Genomic DNA, 22,714 nt, shown 5'->3' with positions numbered 1-22,714 from the left:
CTGGGCTCGTCCGGAATTCCAATAATGTCCCGAACAAACACCGCTCTTATCGAGCCAGCCGGAATTCTTATGACAGTGTGGCGTTTAACTGTCTGTCACAGTGAAAGGCATGTCGCCATGGGCTGACAATGGCAAACAGAGTGGGAGAAGGGACAGCAGGGGACACTGTCTGGAAAAAAATCACAAAAAAAAACAGAATTTTTCCAGGGTTCAGTGGAATGGAATTCCGGGTAAATGGGATTGAGTCTTCCCATAGTAAAACCCAGTGTTGGCAGCAGTAACACACACTGAACCCCCCAGCGGCCATATTAGTATTCAACAGGGGCAGCGCTTAAGCTAAACACAATTAGACTCTTTCATGCTCGGGGAATGGCACAGGCATCCGTGACTCCGTGTTTGTAAGGGTTTGGCGGCTCGTTCAGAATTAGTGTGTTTGTTGTGTTGCTTGGACTGCTGCGACTCCTCGTGCCTACAGAACACTCCTGGACAAGCCCCTTCCTTAAGGCTACAGGGCTGCTTGAGGAAAACATACATCCCTGAACCTTTGCACTTCCAGCGAGTCCTCCCATCCTCCTCCCCCTGTCCACTCCTACTCCTCTTTTTCCCCCGATTAGACGCCCTACTTCCTTGAACTTTCACCCCTCCCTCATCCTCCTCTGCCAGTCTCAACCGCTTCCTCTTCACATGGCAGTGCCCTGTGGTGACGGCTGCGCAGAACGGCAGGTCATTTCTCTCTCCCGTTGCGATTAAAATGTCCCCACCGGTCTAGCGCTTTGCCTGAGTGGAAATTACCCAGTTCTCCGCTTTCCCTTTCACTCCTGCTCTCTAGTACCCGTCAAACTGCTGTGTCCCTCTCTTTCTCTCCATCCATCCCTCACAGAGGTCATAACAGTGTCAGAATAGAAAGATGTAATTTTCCCTGCTGAAAACGTATTAATCACACAGTAGGCTTCTGAAAAACACTGGAAAATGTCACTGAAAGAACAAAGGAGGGAACTGGTCTCACATTGACATGCTGTCAATCTGTATTCAACCCATCTGTCCACGACGATTCAAGTGTTGATCAAGTCTATAAAAGAATGAACCAAGGATCATGCTTTCATCCAATCAGACTCAGAGCCTGTCTTCAGGACAACAGCATCATCAAAATCAACAGACTTTATGATCACATCCCTCCAGTTGTGATCACATCCCTCCAGTTGTGATCACATCCCTCCAGTTGTGATCACATCCCTCCAGTTGTGATCACATCCCTCCAGTTGTGATCACATCCCTCCAGTTGTGATCACATCCCTCCAGTTGTTTTTAATTTTACCTTTATTTAACTAGGCAAGTCAGTTAAGAACAAATTCTTATTTACAATAACAGCCTTGTTCAGGGGCAGAAAGACACATTTTTACCTTGTCAGCTCGGTGATTCGATCTTGCAACCTTTCGGTTACAAGTCCAACGCTCTAACCACGAGGCTGCCTGCCGCCCAGGCAGTTAACACAACTGTGTCTTCCTGTGTCGTCTCTCTGTAAAGTATCTGTCTGTATTCATCACAACTCCTGTCAAAGAATGAGTCTGGATGACTGTAAACAATCGCATGACAATAGACTATAAATATTGTGATTCTCTCTTTTAGGGTCTAGTGGTTTCTAGTCCAGGACTTGTCTTTATAACAAGTAGTCCTATTCTGCTAGTGCTCCTCTCTCCCTCCAAGTTAAACACTCATTCCTGGTTCCTACAGTAGCTTGGTCTCCAAGGAGCTTTTTGCATTTGACCTATTTTGTTGCCTTACAACTTGGAATTAAAATAGATTTTTGGAGGGGTTCGTATAATTTGATTTACACAACATGCCTACCACTTTGAAGATGCTAAATATTTTTTATTGTGAAACAAACAAGAAAAAAATACAAAAAAACTGAAGACTTGGGGGTGCATAACTATTCAACCCCCAAAGTCAATACTTTGTAGAGACACCTTTTTCAGCAATTACAGCTGCAAGCCTATTGGGGTATATCTAGCCACTGGGATTTTTGCCCTTTCTTCAAGGCAAAACTGATCCAGCTCCTTCAAGTTGGATGGGTTCCGCTGGTGTACAGCAATCTTTAAGTCATACCACAGATTCTCAATTGGACTGAGTTCAGGGCTTTGACTAGGCCATTCCAAGACATTTAAATGTTTCCCCTTAAACCATTAGTGTGTTGCTTTAGCAGTATGCTTATGGTCATTGTCCTGCTGGAAGGTGAACCTTTGAAACAGGTTTCCCTCAAGAATTTCCCTGTATTTAGCACCATCCATCATTCCTTCAATTCTGACCAGTTTCCCAGTCCCCGCTGATGAAAAACATCCCCACAGCATGATGTTGGCCCCACCATGCCTCACTGTGGGGATAGGGTTCTCGGGGTGATGAGAGGTGTTGGGTTTGCGCAAAGACATAGCATTTTCCTTGATGACCAAAAAGTAGAGGTTGACTGATTATGACTTTTCAATGCCGATACTGATTATTGGAGGACCAAAAAAAGCCAATACCGATTAAATCCGACTATTTTTAAACATTTGAAATAATGACAATTTCAACAATACTGAATGAACAATGAACACTTATTTTAACTTAATATAATACATACATTGTATTTATTTAGTCTCAAATAAATAATAAAACATGCTCAATTTGGTTTAAATAATGTTAAAAAAAACAGTGTTGGAGAAGAAAGTAAAAGTGCAATATGTGCCATGTAAAAAAGCTAACGTTTAAGTTCCCTTGCTCAGACAATATGAAATCTGGTGGTTCAATATTCCCAGTTCTTCAATATTCCCATTAAGGAAATACTAGATTGCAGTTATTATAGGAATTATGACACATCCGACAATTTCTCTCTATACCATTTGTATTTCATATAACTTTGACTATTGGATGTTCTAATAGGCAATTTAGTATTGCCAGACTAATCTCAGGAGTTGATAGGCTTGAAGTCATAAACAGCCCTGTGTTCAAGCATTGCTAAGAGCTGCTGGCAAACGCAGTAAAGTTTGAATGGATGCTTATGAGCCTGCTGCTGCCTACCACCGCTCAGTCAGACTGCTCTATCAAATCATAGACTTAATTATAATACAATAAACACAGAAATACGAGCCTTAGTTCATTAATATGGGAAAATCCGTAAACTATCATTTAGAAAACAAAACGTTTATTCTTTCAGTGAAATACGGAACTGTTACGTTTTTTATCAAACGGGTGGCCCTAAGTAGGCTTCTGACCCTAAGTCTAAATATTGCTGTTACATTGCACAACCTTCAATGTTATGTCATCATTATGTAAACTTCTGGCAAATTAGTTCTCAGCCAGGCGGCCCAAACTGTTGCATATACACTTACTCTGCGTGCAATGAATGCAAGAGAAGTGACAATTTCCATAGTTAATATTTCCTGCTAACATACATTTATTTTAACTAAATATGCAGGTTTAAAAATATATACTTCTGTGTATTGATTTTAAGATAGACATTGATGTTTATGGTTGGGTACATTTGTGCAACGATTGTGCTTTTTATCGAATGCGCCTTTGTTAAATCATCACCCGTTTGGCGAAGTAGGCTGTGATTCAATGATAAACTAACAGGTACCGCATTGATTATATGCAATGCAGGACAAGCTAGTTAACCTAGTAATACCTAGTAATATCACCAACCATGTGTAGTTAACTAGTGATTATGTGAAGATTGTTTTTTTTATCAGATAAGTTTAATGCTAGCAAGCTAGCAACTTACCTTGGTTCCTTGCTGCACTCGCATAACAGGTGGTCAGCCTGCCACGCAATTTCCTTGTGGAATGCAATGTAAATCGGCATCCAAAAATGCTGATTAACAATTGTTATGAACACTTGATAAATCGGCGCTAATTAGTCGGTCAACCTCTATCAAAAAGCTACATTTTAGTCTCACCGGACCAGAGCACCTTCTTCCATATGTTTGGGGAGTCACATGCCTTTTGGCAAACACCAAATGTGTTTGCTTTTTTAATTTTCTTTAAGCAATGGCTTTTTTCTGGCCACTCTTCCGTAAAGCCCAGCTCTGTGGAGTGTACGGCTTAAAGTGATCCTATGGACAGATACTCCAATCTCCGCTGTGGAGTGTTGCAGATCCTTCAGGGTTATCTTTGGTCTCTTTGTTGCCTCTCTGATTAATGCCCTCCTTGCCTGGTCAGAGTTTTGGTGGGTGGCACTCTCTTGGCAGGTTTCTTGTGGTGCCATATTCTTTAAATTTTTTTAAATAATGGATTTAAAATGGTGCTCTGTGGGATGTTCAAATTTTGGATTTTTTTTTTATATAACCCAACCCTGATCTGTATTTCTCCACAACTTTGTCTCTGACCTGTTTGGAGAGCTCCTTGGTCTTCATGGTGCCGCTTGCTTGGTGGTGCCCCTTGCTTAGTGGTGTTGCAGACTCTGGGGCCTTTCAGAACAGGTGTATATAGACACACTGAGATCATGTGACAGATCATGTGACACTTAAAGTCCACCTGTGTGCAATCTAACTAATTATGGGACTTCTGAAGGTAATTGGTTGCACCAGATCTTATTCAGTGGCTTCATAGCAAAGGGGTTGAATACATATGCATGCATCACTTTACCATTTTTTTTTTTACAAATGATTTTTTTCATTTCACTTCACCAATTTGGATTATTTTGTGCATGTCCATTACATGAAATCCATATAAAAATTAATTTAAATGACAGGTTTTAATGCAACACAATAGGAAAAACGGCAAGGAGGAACGAATACTTTTGCAAGGCACAGTATCTGCAAAGGTACTGAAGCTGCACGGTTCTAACGGAAAGCCTGGTTGGAGGAGAAGTCATTTCCTGTCCTTTGTTTTGAACTCACAGAGCCTCACACCACTTAATTCCTCCGCCTCTCAGCCTGCCTGTGTACAGCCAATCAACACGTCCCAAGGCCAAACCTGGTGACGACCAGGCTGAGAGTGCGGCCTCTAATCACCTTACTGCATTACATACATAGTTATGATTGGGGGGAAAAAGGGATCTAGAAGGCAATCGCAAAGGGCACCAAGGCCATGTCAATTCATGCCTTGAAATGAATAGAATGTAAAAAGTGAACAAAAATAAATACCTACTGAATAAAGGCAGAACGTGAAATGAAAACATTGGCGAGTTCTAAATGGAGCCTGTGTGTGTGCTGTCATAGACGCGCCATTTTGTATCCAAATATACAAACACACTAGACTGATGTCACCCAATTGTCAGCAAGAAACCCCCAAAACATTAAAACTGTAGGGTAACCACACGCGGCATAACACTGGGCATGCTATTAGCATTGCTTCAAAACTATACTCATTTACACAAACTAGACGTAAAAACAAACATGTTTCTACCTATACCCAACCACATCACACACAGTTGACCTCAACAGTCAAAATGACATCACTCAACATAATGAAGACATGTCTACCCACAGTAGTTTACCCTCAAACTACACTCACAGACATGTTATAAATACCATTTCAACGTTCATGTCTCCAAGTAACTGAATCTCAATTGTAAACTGTGCAACACCATTAGGACTCTATCATTAGTTACATTTGAACACAATTCAATCCGACAGAAGCAATAGCTGTTCTCGAACACCAGCAGTTTGTCCTAGTAAGGTGGCAAAAAACCAAAGCAGTATTTTTTTGCCTGAAGTCAGTCGCCTCAGTGACATCGTGTCTTACCTCTCTTCACGCTCTCTGTTGGATCCTCCAGTCTACGGAGAGATTTAGTCCGCATTAGTGACAGCCCGGGCTAGACAAACACTACTCACAAAAAGCCCTAACCCATCCCAGAACCACCGACATTGCCACGGCAACTACGTCGCACGGCAACAGTCCCCGTACCATTGAGAGGAACCAGAGAGACAGACAAATGGTGGCTTGTATTGAAACACTCCTCTGAGCAGCAGACGGGAGATCAGAATGGTTGAGTTTGAGGGCCACAGTCACAATGCAGCCGTTTGTTTACTTTACAAAGAGATTAGGGAACAAGAGAGAGAACGAGAGAGAATAAGAGAGAGAATGAGAAAGTGAGCAAGAGAGAGAGAAAGAGGGACACTGACTTCAGCATCAAGTCACTGCTATCCCCACTCACGACATTCCACACCCAAACACACACACACAACAGCCCCTATTCAATACATCAGAGAAGAGAGGGAGGGAGAGAGAGAAGGAGCAAATAAGAGGGAGGGAGAGAAAGAGGGACAGGGAGAGAGAGAGAGAGAGATGAGGAAGACAGTGGGTGAGGCCCAGGGAGAGGGAGATGATAAAACAGCTTTCATTAAGGAGACTCATGTTCAACTCCTGTGGTGAGTCATATACCCAGAACGATCATGTAGAGCAGGCATATCGCAGGACAGCCGGGAGAGAAAAGGAAGGGAGGGAGGGAGAGAGAAAAAGAGGGGAAGAAAGATAAATGTTTTCTATCTCCCGCCATCGCTACAGTACATATCTACCCTGGCACACACAAAACGACCTACGCCCAGGGCCAGTAAGGGGGTGGCTGAAATGCCGTTATCACTGCTAAAGCGTCGAGGTCATCCTGGCAGGCTTGGAGGGTTCTGGTGTCCTTTCTGGGAATGTTCTCACACACTGGATACTTTCTGAGAATGGACACACACTGCCACCACACTGTCAGTAACATGGACTCGAGAGCTAGAGCACATACCAGTGAATCCTCTTTTAAAAAAATTTAAAAAGGGGACATAGTAAATTAATCTCTCTCTCTTCTCTCGCTCTCTCTCTCTAAAAAAATAAATAAAAATCTGCCAAGCACTTTGGAAACTGTTTGTGTGGGCGATCTCTGGCACCACATAGCAAGATGAAAACAGAGGAGTGTCAAACTCCCCCGTACTGAACTGTAATGTGAATATAAAACAAGTGATTTAAATCTGTTCTGCACTCCAGTGACAAGGGGATCCAAGCTGTTTTTGTTCTGTTAGGTGTGTGTGTGTGTGTTGCGTACAGTGCGTGAGGTTCACAGTTGAAGGTGTCAAATAACAGAAGTGCCAATCTATGCACACCATACACATCTTTGCTGGAGTGTTTAATTAAAAATGTTTAGGAAAACAAAATCACTTTCCCTGAACTACTGTTGCTTTCCATATGCTACTGTAAAACTGTAGTCTAAGCCTTGCACGTGAAATCTGACACCAGGCATAGAGGGACTAAAGCATCACTTCACAGCTAGGCTGGCCTTTCTAGGTAGTTTTTCCTAGCCACCGTGCTTCTACACCTGCATTGCTTGCTGTTTGGGGTTTTAGGCTGGGTTTCTGTACAGCACTTTTGAGATATCAGCTGATGTAAGAAGGGCTATATAAATACATTTGATTCAAGCAGAACAACTTTATGAGCAATTAAAGAGCCCGTACAGTCTTTATCCACCCACCTATTCTGATTATCACTCAATGTCTTTTACACTGATAACAAGTTCAAACAGGTGCCATTAATACAGGTAACAAGTGGAGAACAGAGGAGCCTCTTAAAGAAGAAATTTAACAGGTCTGTGAGAGCCAGAAATCTTGCTTGTTTGTAGGTGACCAAATACTTATTTTCCACCATAATTTGCAAATAAATTCATTAAAAATCCTACAATGTGATTTTCTGGATTGTTTTTTCTCATTTTGTCTGTCATAGTTGAAGTGTACCTATGATGGAAATTACAGGCCTCTCATCTTTTTAAGTGGGAGAACTTGCACAATTGGTGGCTGACTAAATACTTTTTTGCCACACTGTATATAGGATAGGACTGTCACAACACATCTGTCGAGAGAGAGAGAGAGAGAGAGAGAGAGAGAGAGAGAGCAAGAGAGAGAAGGGATAGACATCTGGTAACATACATCACTCCCCCTTTCATCTCCACCTCCATAACACAGACATGTGAAGTCTGGATTGTTTATCAAACACGGCTGGTCAGTAGGGAGAGGGGGGATGGAGAGAGCACTCTGGTGACTGATATCTACACTACTGAAAGACCTCTGCACTAACCTAAGGGCCTGTGTATAAGCATTCACAGTCCAGCCATTTCAAGGCAAAGACAGTGAGAACGCATGTTTCACATTAAAACAGAACTACTCTTCACTGTGAGAACGCATGTTTCACATTAAAACAGAACTACTCTTCACTGTGAGAACGCATGTTTCACATTAAAACAGAACTACTCTTCACTGTGAGAACGCATGTTTCACATTAAAACAGTAAACAGGTGTTTTGGGGTGTAAAAAGAAACTGGATGGGATCTCTGTGCCGTTTTCATTTACCCCAGAAAATAATTGAATACTGGTTCATATTTTTTTTTAAAGGAGCCCTGAGACAGAAGAGACAAACAGAAGCAGTGTTGAGTGCCATTTGCTATCTTATCTAATATGTTGCTCTAACAGATACAGCTCCGTCCACCACATGCATACATTCTCCTGTGAGGCCAAGAACAATATGTAGCCTAGCTTTTCCCCTCTGGGTGCTTATACGGCAAACAGTTAGACTAGATGCTAAAATGGCTTTGATATCGGTGGGTAGATGCTAACCGGCTACCTGCGGTTTAACAAGAGGGGGGTCTGAACTCTACCTCTATCCTTCTGACAACCCAGCATGCAATGTTTGAAGCCGCGCTCTCACACACACACACACAGCGCCAATAGTTGCCAACTTGATGTGTTCCACTACAGAAAAAACAAATCACACTTTTCTTCAAGCTGCTGGCACATCATTTGAATAATTGAGAGAGCCTCTCTCTCCTAGCAGTTAGAAATATGAGCGTTTTAAGATGGGAGGGAGAAAGAGAGATCGAGAGGGAGGAGAGTGAGGAGAGAAACGTCCTTCATGCAGAATTCATTACAGAGATTGTAAGATGCCAGCGCTGCTGACCAGAGCAGAGTGGCTGAGAGGGAAGAAGACTGCAGCTTGGCACTGGAGCAGCAGGCTGCTTTAGACTGGTTATAAATCCCTATGGACCCATCTCAGTTCCAGCACAGTACAGCAGTATGGGAAAGGGGGAAACCTAGTCAGTTGTACAACTGAATGAATTCAACTGAAATGTGTCTTCTGCATTTAACCCAACCCCTCTGGATCAGAGAGGTGCGGGGGGGCTGCCTCAATCGACATCCATGTCGTCGGTGCCCGGGGAACAGTGGGTTAACTGCCTTGCTCAGGGGCAGAATGACAGGTTTGTACCTTGTCAGCTCAGGGATTCGATCCAGCAACCTTTTGGTTACTGGCCCAATGCTCCTACCTGCCAGGCTACCTGCTGAGGCAGGCTGGGTGGTGTTCGGAGGGACACCATGTAGCAAAACGTTTTGCAAAGGACAACCAAATATCGGTGTTCTTATTGGACAAGATCAGAACGTAACTTGCTCGCTACTGAACACGACCCTAGTGAGCATGGGCTGGCATGCTGGACTGTAGTACTGCTCCTAGCTCCTCCTGCCACCTGCCTGGCCAGTAGAATGTCAGACCCAACAAAAGGAGGGAGTTTAGTACTATCCCAAGATGTCAGTTCAAATATAGGGACATTTTCGTTCACAAACGCTCAGAAGTCCTTACTGATTCTGCACATACATATACAGACATGTACATTCTACATCCTGAGGGATAAAGACCCTGCTGATACTTTACATATACAGACATGTACATTCTACATCCTGAGAGATAATATACATTCTACATCCAGAGAGATAAAGACCCTGCTGATACTTTACATATACAGACATGTACATTCTACATCCTGAGGGATAAAGACCCTGCTGATACTTTACATATACAGACATGTACATTCTACATCCTGAGAGATAAAGACCCTGCTGATACTTTACATATACAGACATGTACATTCTACATCCTGAGGGATAAAGACCCTGCTGATACTTTACATATACAGACATGTACATTCTACATCCAGAGAGATAATATACATTCTACATCCTGAGGGATAAAGACCCTGCTGATACTTTACATATACAGACATGTACATTCTACATCCAGAGAGATAAAGACCCTGCTGATACTTTACATATACAGACATGTACATTCTACATCCTGAGGGATAAAGACCCTGCTGATACTTTACATATACAGACATGTACATTCTACATCCTGAGGGATAAAGACCCTGCTGATACTTTACATATACAGACATGTACATTCTACATCCTGAGGGATAAAGACCCTGCTGATACTTTACATATACAGACATGTACATTCTACATCCAGAGAGATAATATACATTCTACATCCTGAGAGATAATATACATTCTACATCCTGAGGGATAAAGACCCTGCTGATACTTTACATATACAGACATGTACATTCTACATCCTGAGGGATAAAGACCCTGCTGATACTTTACATATACAGACATGTACATTCTACATCCAGAGAGATAATATACATTCTACATCCTGAGGGATAAAGACCCTGCTGATACTTTACATATACAGACATGTACATTCTACATCCAGAGAGATAATATACATTCTACATCCTGAGGGATAAAGACCCTGCTGATACTTTACATATACAGACATGTACATTCTACATCCAGAGAGATAATATACATTCTACATCCTGAGGGATAAAGACCCTGCTGATACTTTACATATACAGACATGTACATTCTACATCCAGAGAGATAATATACATTCTACATCCTGAGGGATAAAGACCCTGCTGATACTTTACATATACAGACATGTACATTCTACATCCAGAGAGATAATATACATTCTACATCCTGAGAGATAATATACATTCTACATCCTGAGGGATAAAGACCCTGCTGATACTTTACATATACAGACATGTACATTCTACATCCTGAGAGATAATATACATTCTACATCCTGAGGGATAAAGACCCTGCTGATACTTTACATATACAGACATGTACATTCTACATCCTGAGAGATAATATACATTCTACATCCTGAGAGATAAAGACCCTGCTGATACTTTACATATACAGACATGTACATTCTACATCCTGAGAGATAAAGACCCTGCTGATACTTTACATATACAGACATGTACATTCTACATCCTGAGAGATAAAGACCCTGCTGATACTTTACATATACAGACATGTACATTCTACATCCTGAGAGATAAAGACCCTGCTGATACTTTACATATACAGACATGTACATTCTACATCCTGAGAGATAAAGACCCTGCTGATACTTTACATATACAGACAGACATGTACATTCTACATCCTGAGAGATAAAATATACATTCTACATCCTGAGAGATAAAGACCCTGCTGATACTTTACATATACAGACATGTACATTCTACATCCTGAGAGATAAAGACCCTGCTGATACTTTACATATACAGACATGTACATTCTACATCCTGATAAAGACCCTGCTGATACTTTACATATACAGACATGTACATTCTACATCCAGATAAAGACCCTGCTGATACTTTACATATACAGACATGTACATTCTACATCCTGAGAGATAAAGACCCTGCTGATACTTTACATATACAGACATGTACATTCTACATCCAGAGAGATAATATACATTCTACATCCTGAGGGATAAAGACCCTGCTGATACTTTACATATACAGACATGTACATTCTACATCCTGAGGGATAAAGACCCTGCTGATACTTTACATATACAGACATGTACATTCTACATCCTGAGAGATAAAGACCCTGCTGATACTTTACATATACAGACATGTACATTCTACATCCTGAGGGATAAAGACCCTGCTGATACTTTACATATACAGACATGTACATTCTACATCCAGAGAGATAAAGACCCATGTACATTCTACATCCTGAGGGATGATACTTTACATATACAGACAGACATGTACATTCTACATCCTGAGGATAAAGACCCTGCTGATACTTTACATATACAGACATGTACATTCTACATCCAGAGAGATAATATACATTCTACATCCTGAGGGATAAAGACCCTGCTGATACTTTACATATACAGACATGTACATTCTACATCCAGAGAGATAAAGACCCTGCTGATACTTTACATATACAGACATGTACATTCTACATCCTGAGGGATAAAGACCCTGCTGATACTTTACATATACAGACATGTACATTCTACATCCTGAGGGATAAAGACCTTGCTGATACTTTACATATACAGACATGTACATTCTACATCCTGAGGGATAAAGACCCTGCTGATACTTTACATATACAGACATGTACATTCTACATCCAGGGATAAAGAGATATACAGACATGTACATTCTACATCCTGAGAGATAATATACATTCTACATCCTGAGGGATAAAGACCCTGCTGATACTTTACATATACAGACATGTACATTCTACATCCAGAGAGATAATATACATTCTACATCCTGAGAGATAATATACATTCTACATCCTGAGGGATAATGTACATTCTACATCCAGAGAGATAATATACATTCTACATCCTGAGGGATAAAGACCCTGCTGATACTTTACATATACAGACATGTACATTCTACATCCAGAGAGATAATATACATTCTACATCCTGAGGGATAAAGACCCTGCTGATACTTTACATATACAGACATGTACATTCTACATCCAGAGAGATAATATACATTCTACATCCTGAGGGATAAAGACCCTGCTGATACTTTACATATACAGACATGTACATTCTACATCCAGAGAGATAATATACATTCTACATCCAGAGAGATAAAGACCCTGCTGATACTTTACATATACAGACATGTACATTCTACATTTACATATACAGACCATGCTACATTCTACATCCAGAGAGATAATATACATTCTACATCCTGAGGGATAAAGACCCTGCTGATACTTTACATATACAGACATGTACATTCTACATCCAGAGGGATAAAGACCCTGCTGATACTTTACATATACAGACATGTACATTCTACATCCTACATCCTGAGGGATAAAGACCCTGCTGATACTTTACATATACAGACATGTACATTCTACATCCTGAGAGATAATATACATTCTACATCCTGAGAGATAATATACATTCTACATCCTGAGAGATAAAGACCCTGCTGATACTTTACATCCATACAGACATGTACATTCTACATCCTGAGGGATAAAGACCCTGCTGATACTTTACATATACAGACATGTACATTCTACATCCTGAGAGATAAAGACCCTGCTGATACTTTACATATAAGACATGTACATTCTACATCCTGAGGGATAAAGACCCTGCTGATACTTTACATATACAGACATGTACATTCTACATCCAGAGAGATAATATACATTCTACATCCTGAGGGATAAAGACCCTGCTGATACTTTACATATACAGACATGTACATTCTACATCCAGAGAGATAAAGACATTCTACATCCTGATACTTTACATATACAGACATGTACATTCTACATCCTGAGGGATAAAGACCCTGCTGATACTTTACATATACAGACATGTACATTCTACATCCTGAGGGATAAAGACCCTGCTGATACTTTACATATACAGACATGTACATTCTACATCCTGAGGAGACCCTGCTGATAAAGACATTCTACTCCTGATACTTTACATATACAGACATACATCCTGAGAGATAATATACATTCTACATCCTGAGGGATAAAGACCCTGCTGATACTTTACATATACAGACATGTACATTCTACATCCTGAGGGATAAAGACCCTGCTGATACTTTACATATACAGACATGTACATTCTACATCCCAGAGAGATAATATACATTCTACATCCTGAGGGATAAAGACCCTGCTGATACTTTACATATACAGACATGTACATTCTACATCCAGAGAGATAATATACATTCTACATCCTGAGGGATAAAGACCCTGCTGATACTTTACATATACAGACATGTACATTCTACATCCCATCCTGAGAGGATAAAGACCCTGCTGATACTTTACATATACAGACATGTACATTCTACATCCTGAGAGATAATATACATTCTACATCCTGAGGGATAAAGACCCTGCTGATACTTTACATATACAGACATGTACACATCCAGAGAGATAATATACATTCTACATCCTGAGGGATAAAGACCCTGCTGATACTTTACATATACAGACATGTACATTCTACATCCTGAGAGATAAAGACCCTGCTGATACTTTACATATACAGACATGTACATTCTACATCCTGAGGGATAAAGACCCTGCTGATACTTTACATATACAGACATGATACATTCTACATCCTGAGGGATAAAGACCCTGCTGATACTTTACATATACAGACATGTACATTCTACATCCTGAGGGATAAAGACCATATACAGACATGTACATTCTACTGATACTTTACATATACAGACATGTACATTCTACATCCAGATAAAGAGATATATACAGACATACATTTCATCCTGAGGGATAAAGACCCTGCTGATACTTTACATATACAGACATGTACATTCTACATCCCAGATAAAGACCCTGCTGATAATATACATTCTACATCCTGAGGGATAAAGACCCTGCTGATACTTTACATATACAGACATGTACATTCTACACTGAGAGATAATTACATTCTACATCCTGAGGGATAAAGACCCTGCTGATACTTTACATATACAGACATGTACATTCTACATCCAGATAAAGAGATAATATACATTCTACATCCAGAGAGATAATATACATTCTACATCCTGAGGGATAAAGACCCTGCTGATACTTTACATATACAGACATGTACATTACATCCTCCAGAGAGATAATATACATTCTACATCCTGAGGGATAAAGACCCTGCTGATACTTTACATATACAGACATGACATCCAGAGAGATAATATACATTCTACATCCTGAGGGATAAAGACCCTGCTGATACTTTACATATACAGACATGTACATTCTACATCCAGAGAGATAATATACATTCTACATCCAGAGAGATAAAGACCCTGCTGATACTTTACATATACAGACATGTACATTCTACATCCAGAGAGATAATATACATTCTACATCCTGAGGGATAAAGACCCTGCTGATACTTTACATATACAGACATGTACATTCTACATCCTGAGGGATAAAGACCCTGCTGATACTTTACATATACAGACATGTACATTCTACATCCTGAGAGATAAAGACCCTGCTGATACTTTACATATACAGACATGTACATTCTACATCCTGAGAGATAAAGAGGGATAAAGACCCTGCTGATACTTTACATATACAGACATGTACATTCTACATCCAGAGAGATAAATACCTACTGCTGATATAATATACATTCTACATCCAGAGATAATATACATTCTACATCCAGAGAGATAATATACATTCTACATCCTGAGGGATAAAGACCCTGCTGATACTTTACATATACAGACATGTACATTCTACATGATATAATATACATTCTACATCCTACATCCTGGGATAAAGACCCTGCTGATACTTTACATATACAGACATGTACATTCTACATCCTGAGAGATAATATACATTCTACATCCTGAGGGATAAAGACCCTGCTGATACTTTACATATACAGACATGATACATTCTACATCCTGAGAGATAATATACATTCTACATCCTGAGGGATAAAGACCCTGCTGATACTTTACATATACAGACATGTACATTCTACATCCAGAGAGATAAAGACCCTGCTGATACTTTACATATACAGACATGTACATTCTACATCCTGAGGGATAAAGACCCTGCTGATACTTTACATATACAGACATGTACATTCTACATCCTGAGGGATAAAGACCCTGCTGATACTTTACATATACAGACAGACATGATAATATACATTCTACATCCTGAGGGATAAAGACCCTGCTGATACTTTACATATACAGACATGTACATTCTACATGATAAAGACCCTGCTGATACATTCTACATCCTGACAGATAATATACATTCTACATCCTGAGGGATAAAGACCCTGCTGATACTTTACATATACAGACATGTACATTCTACATCCTGATCCTGGGATAAAGACCCTGCTGATACTTTACATATACAGACATGTACATTCTACATCCAGAGATAATATAGATAATATACATTCTACATCCTGAGGGATAAAGACCCTGCTGATACTTTACATATACAGACATGTACATTCTACATCCAGAGATAAAGACCCTGCTGATACTTTACATATACAGACATGTACATTCTACATCCTGAGGGATAAAGACCCTGCTGATACTTTACATATACAGACATGTACATTCTACATCCTGAGGGATAAAGACCCTGCTGATACTTTACATATACAGACATGTACATTCTACATCCTGAGGGATAAAGACCCTGCTGATACTTTACATATACAGACATGTACATTCTACATCCTGAGAGATAAAGACCCTGCTGATACTTTACATATACAGACATGTACATTCTACATCCAGAGAGATAATATACATTCTACATCCTGAGGGATAAAGACCCTGCTGATACTTACATATACAGACATATACATCCAGACATATACATTCTACATCCTGAGGGATAAAGACCCTGCTGATACTTTACATATACAGACATGTACATTCTACATCCTGAGAGATAAAGACCCTGCTGATACAGACATGTACATTTACATATACAGATAATATACATTCTACATCCTGAGGGATAAAGACCCTGCTGATACTTTACATATACAGACATGTACATTCTACATCCTGAGGGATAAAGACCCTGCTGATACTTTACATATACAGACATGTACATTCTACATCCTGAGAGATAAAGACCCTGCTGATACTTTACATATACAGACATGTACATTCTACATCCTGAGGGATAAAGACCCTGCTGATACTTTACATATACAGACATGTACATTCTACATCCTGAGAGATAAAGACCCTGATACTTTACATATACAGCTGAGATAATATACAGACATGTACATTCTACATCCTGAGGGATAAAGACCCTGCTGATACTTTACATATACAGACAGACATGTACATTCTACATCCTGAGGATAAAGACCCTGCTGATACTTTACATATACAGACATGTACATTCTACATCCTGAGAGATAAAGACCCTGCTGATACTTTACATATACAGACATGTACATTCTACATCCTGAGGGATAAAGACCCTGCTGATACTTTACATATACAGACATGTACATACATCCTGAGGGATAAAGACATGTACATTCTACATCCTGAGGATAAAGACCCTGCTGATACTTTACATATACAGACATGTACATTCTACATCCTGAGGGATAAAGACCCTGCTGATACTTTACATATACAGACATGTACATTCTACATCCAGAGAGACCCATCCTGATATACATTCTACATCCTGAGGGATACATTCTACATCCTGAGGGATAAAGACCCTGCTGATACATTTACATCCAGAGAGATAATATACATTCTACATCCTGAGGGATAAAGACCCTGCTGATACTTTACATATACAGACATGTACATTCTACATCCTGAGAGATAATATACATTCTACATCCTGAGGGATAAAGACCCTGCTGATACTTTACATATACAGACATGTACATTCTATATCCTGAGAGATAATATACATTCTACATCCTGAGGGATAAAGACCCTGCTGATACTTTACATATACAGACATGTACATTCTACATCCTGAGGGATAAAGACCCTGCTGATACTTTACATATACAGACATGTACATTCTACATCCTGAGGGATAAAGACCCTGCTGATACTTTACATATACAGACATGTACATTCTACATCCTGAGAGATAATATACATTCTACATCCTGAGGGATAAAGACCCTGCTGATACTTTACATATACAGACATGTACATTCTACATCCTGAGAGATAAAGACCCTGCTGATACTTTACTGATATACATATACAGACATGTACATTCTACATCCTGAGAGATAAAGACCCTGCTGATACTTTACATATACAGACATGTACATTCTACATCCAGAGAGATAAAGACCCTGCTGATACTTTACATATACAGACATGTACATTCTACATCCTGAGAGATAAAGACCCTGCTGATACTTTACATATACAGACATGTACATTCTACATCCAGAGAGATAAAGACCCTGCTGATACTTTACATATACAGACATGTACATTCTACATCCAGAGAGATAATATACATTCTACATCCTGAGAGAGAAAGACCCTGCTGATACTTTACATATACAGACATGTACATTCTACATCCTGAGGGATAAAGACCCTGCTGATACTTTACATATACAGACATGTACATTCTACATCCTGAGGGATAAAGACCCTGCTGATACTTTACATATACAGACATGTACATTCTACATCCAGAGAGATAATATACATTCTACATCCTGAGGGATAAAGACCCTGCTGATACTTTACATATACAGACATGTACATTCTACATCCAGAGAGATAAAGACCCTGATACTTTACATATACAGACATACATTCTACATCCTACAGACATATACATTCTACATCCTGAGGATAAAGACCCTGCTGATACTTTACATATACAGACATGTACATTCTACATCCTGAGGGATAAAGACCCTGCTGATACTTTACATATACAGACATGTACATTCTACATCCTGAGGGATAAAGACCCTGCTGATACTTTACATATACAGACATGTACATTCTACATCCTGAGGGATAAAGACCCTGCTGATACTTTACATATACAGACATGTACATTCTACATCCAGAGAGATAATATACATTCTACATCCTGAGGGATAAAGACCCTGCTGATACTTTACATATACAGACATGTACATTCTACATCCAGAGAGATAATATACATTCTACATCCTGAGGGATAAAGACCCCTGATACTTTACATATACAGACATGTACATTCTACATATAGAGATAATATACATTCTACATCCTGAGGGATAAAGACCCTGCTGATACTTTACATATACAGACATGTACACATCCTGAGAGATAATATACATTCTACATCCTGAGGGATAAAGACCCTGCTGATACTTTACATATACAGACATGTACATTCTACATCCTGAGGGATAAAGACCCTGCTGATACTTTACATATACAGACATGTACATTCTACATCCTGAGGGATAAAGACCCTGCTGATACTTTACATATACAGACATGTACATTCTACATCCTGAGAGATAATATACATTCTACATCCTGAGGGATAAAGACCCTGCTGATACTTTACATATACAGACATGTACATTCTACATCCTGAGAGATAAAGACCCTGCTGATACTTTACATATACAGACATGTACATTCTACATCCTGAGAGATAAAGACCCTGCTGATACTTTACATATACAGACATGTACATTCTACATCCAGAGAGATAAAGACCCTGCTGATACTTTACATATACAGACATGTACATTCTACATCCTGAGGGATAAAGACCCTGCTGATACTTTACATATACAGACATGTACATTCTACATCCTGAGAGATAAAGACCCTGCTGATACTTTACATATACAGACATGTACATTCTACATCCTGAGAGATAATATACATTCTACATCCTGAGGGATAAAGACCCTGCTGATACTTTACATATACAGACATGTACATTCTACATCCTGAGGGATAAAGACCCTGCTGATACTTTACATATACAGACATGTACATTCTACATCCTGAGAGATAAAGACCCTGCTGATACTTTACATATACAGACATGTACATTCTACATCCTGAGGGATAAAGACCCTGCTGATACTTTACATATACAGACATGTACATTCTACATCCTGAGGGATAATATACATTCTACATCCAGAGAGATAAAGACCCTGCTGATACTTTACATATCCAGACATGTACATTCTACATCCTGAGAGAGAAAGACCCTGCTGATACTTTACATATACAGACATGTACATTCTACATCCTGAGAGATAAAGACCCTGCTGATACTTTACATATACAGACATGTACATTCTACATCCTGAGAGATAAAGACCCTGCTGATACTTTACATATACAGACATGTACATTCTACATCCTGAGAGATAAAGACCCTGCTGATACTTTACATATACAGACATGTACATTCCATCCTGAGAGATAAAGACCCTGCTGATACTTTACATATACAGACATGTACATTCTACATCCTGAGGATAAAGACCCTGCTGATACTTTACATATACAGACATGTACATTCTACATCCTGAGGGATAAAGACCCTGCTGATACTTTACATATACAGACATGTACATTCTACATCCTGAGAGATAATATACATTCTACATCCTGAGGGATAAAGACCCTGCTGATACTTTACATTACAGACATACATACACAGACATGTACATTCTACATCCTGAGAGATAAAGACCCTGCTGATACTTTACATATACAGACATGTACATTCTACATCCTGAGAGATAATATACATTCTACATCCTGAGGGATAAAGACCCTGCTGATACTTTACATATACAGACATGTACATATACATTTACACATACAGACATGTACATTCTACATCCTGAGAGATAAAGACCCTGCTGATACTTTACATATACAGACATGTACATTCTACATCCTGAGGGATAAAGACCCTGCTGATACTTTACATATACAGACATGTACATTCTACATCCAGAGATACTGATACTTTACATATACAGACATGTACATTCTACATCCTGAGGGATAAAGACCCTGCTGATACTTTACATATACAGACATGTACATTCTACATCCAGAGAGATAATATACATTCTACATCCTGAGGGATAAAGACCCTGCTGATACTTTACATATACAGACATGTACATTCTACATCCTGAGAGATAAAGACCCTACAGACATGTACATTCTACATTGAGGATACATATACAGACATGTACATTCTACATCCTGAGGGATAAAGACCCTGCTGATACTTTACATATACAGACATGTACATTCTACATCCTGAGAGATAAAGACCCTGCTGATACTTTACATATACAGACATGTACATTCTACATCCTGAGAGATAAAGACCCTGCTGATACTTTACATATACAGACATGTACATTCTACATCCTGAGAGATAAAGACCCTGCTGATACTTTACATATACAGACATGTACATTCTACATCCAGAGAGATAATATACATTCTACATCCTGAGGGATAAAGACCCTGCTGATACTTTACATATACAGACATGTACATTCTACATCCTGAGGGATAAAGACCCTGCTGATACTTTACATATACAGACATGTACATTCTACATCCTGAGAGATAAAGACCCTGCTGATACTTTACATATACAGACATGTACATTCTACATCCTGAGGGATAAAGACCCTGCTGATACTTTACATATACAGACATGTACATTCTACATCCAGAGAGATAAAGACCCTGCTGATACTTTACATATACAGACATGTACATTCTACATCCTGAGGGATAAAGACCCTGCTGATACTTTACATATACAGACATGTACATTACATCCTGAGGGATAAAGACATCCTGAGAGATAAAGACCCTGCTGATACTTTACATATACAGACATGTACATTCTACATCCTGAGAGATAAAGACCCTGCTGATACTTTACATATACAGACATGTACATTCTACATCCTGAGAGATAAAGACCCTGCTGATACTTTACATATACAGACATGTACATTCTACATCCTGAGGGATAAAGACCCTGCTGATACTTTACATATACAGACATGTACATTCTACATCCTGAGGGATAAAGACCCTGCTGATACTTTACATATACAGACATGTACATTCTACATCCTGAGAGATAAAGACCCTGCTGATACTTTACATATACAGACATGTACATTCTACATCCTGAGAGAGAAAGACCCTGCTGATACTTTACATATACAGACATGTACATTCTACATCCTGAGGGATAAAGACCCTGCTGATACTTTACATATACAGACATGTACATTCTACATCCTGAGGGATAAAGACCCTGCTGATACTTTACATATACAGACATGTACATTCTACATCCTGAGGGATAAAGACCCTGCTGATACTTTACATATACAGACATGTACATTCTACATCCAGAGAGATAATATACATTCTACATCCTGAGGGATAAAGACCCTGCTGATACTTTACATATACAGACATGTACATTCTACATCCAGAGAGATAATATACATTCTACATCCAGAGAGATAATATACATTCTACATCCAGAGAGATAAAGACCCTGCTGATACTTTACATATACAGACATGTACATTCTACATCCAGAGAGATAAAGACCCTGCTGATACTTTACATATACAGACATGTACATTCTACATCCTGAGAGATAATATACATTCTACATCCTGAGAGAGAAAGACCAGTGGTGGTACTCAAAAGCCATACTTGAGTAAAACTAGATACGTTAATAGAAAATGACTCAAGCAAAAGTGAAAGTCAACCAGTAAAATACTACTAGAGTAAAAGTCAAAGTATTTGGTTTTAAATATACTTCAGTATCAAAAGTAAAAGTATTAATCATTTCAAATTCCTTATATTATGCAAACCAGACAGCACAATTAATTTACAGATAACCAGGGGTACACTACAACTACTCTGATATTAATTTACAGATAACCAGGGGTACACTACAACTACTCTGATATTAATTTAC

General features: G+C 39.3%; 1 protein-coding gene across 3 annotated transcripts in view; it reads right to left on the bottom strand.

The window, feature by feature from the left end:
- LOC112235802 (USP6 N-terminal-like protein) overlaps window positions 1-22,714 on the bottom strand; it is an 81,766-nt gene that overhangs the window by 22,177 nt on the left and 36,875 nt on the right. Inside the window, exon 1 of one of the 3 annotated variants that reach the window (XM_042311285.1) lies at window positions 5,718-6,169. The exons of the other annotated variants lie outside the window; for them this stretch is intronic. Within the exon in view, the coding sequence (XP_042167219.1) occupies window positions 5,718-5,772 (55 nt within the window). The 5' untranslated portion in view covers window positions 5,773-6,169. Of the gene's footprint in view, window positions 1-5,717; window positions 6,170-22,714 lie in introns of those variants that run through there. 3 annotated transcript variants of the gene reach the window in all.

The sequence above is a fragment of the Oncorhynchus tshawytscha genome, linkage group LG33 (assembly GCF_018296145.1).
Source record: "Oncorhynchus tshawytscha isolate Ot180627B linkage group LG33, Otsh_v2.0, whole genome shotgun sequence".
In the NCBI taxonomy this organism is placed as follows: domain Eukaryota; kingdom Metazoa; phylum Chordata; class Actinopteri; order Salmoniformes; family Salmonidae; genus Oncorhynchus; species Oncorhynchus tshawytscha.
The sequence above is the reverse complement of the archived record's forward strand: the minus strand, read 5'-3'. Positions and strand labels throughout refer to the sequence as shown.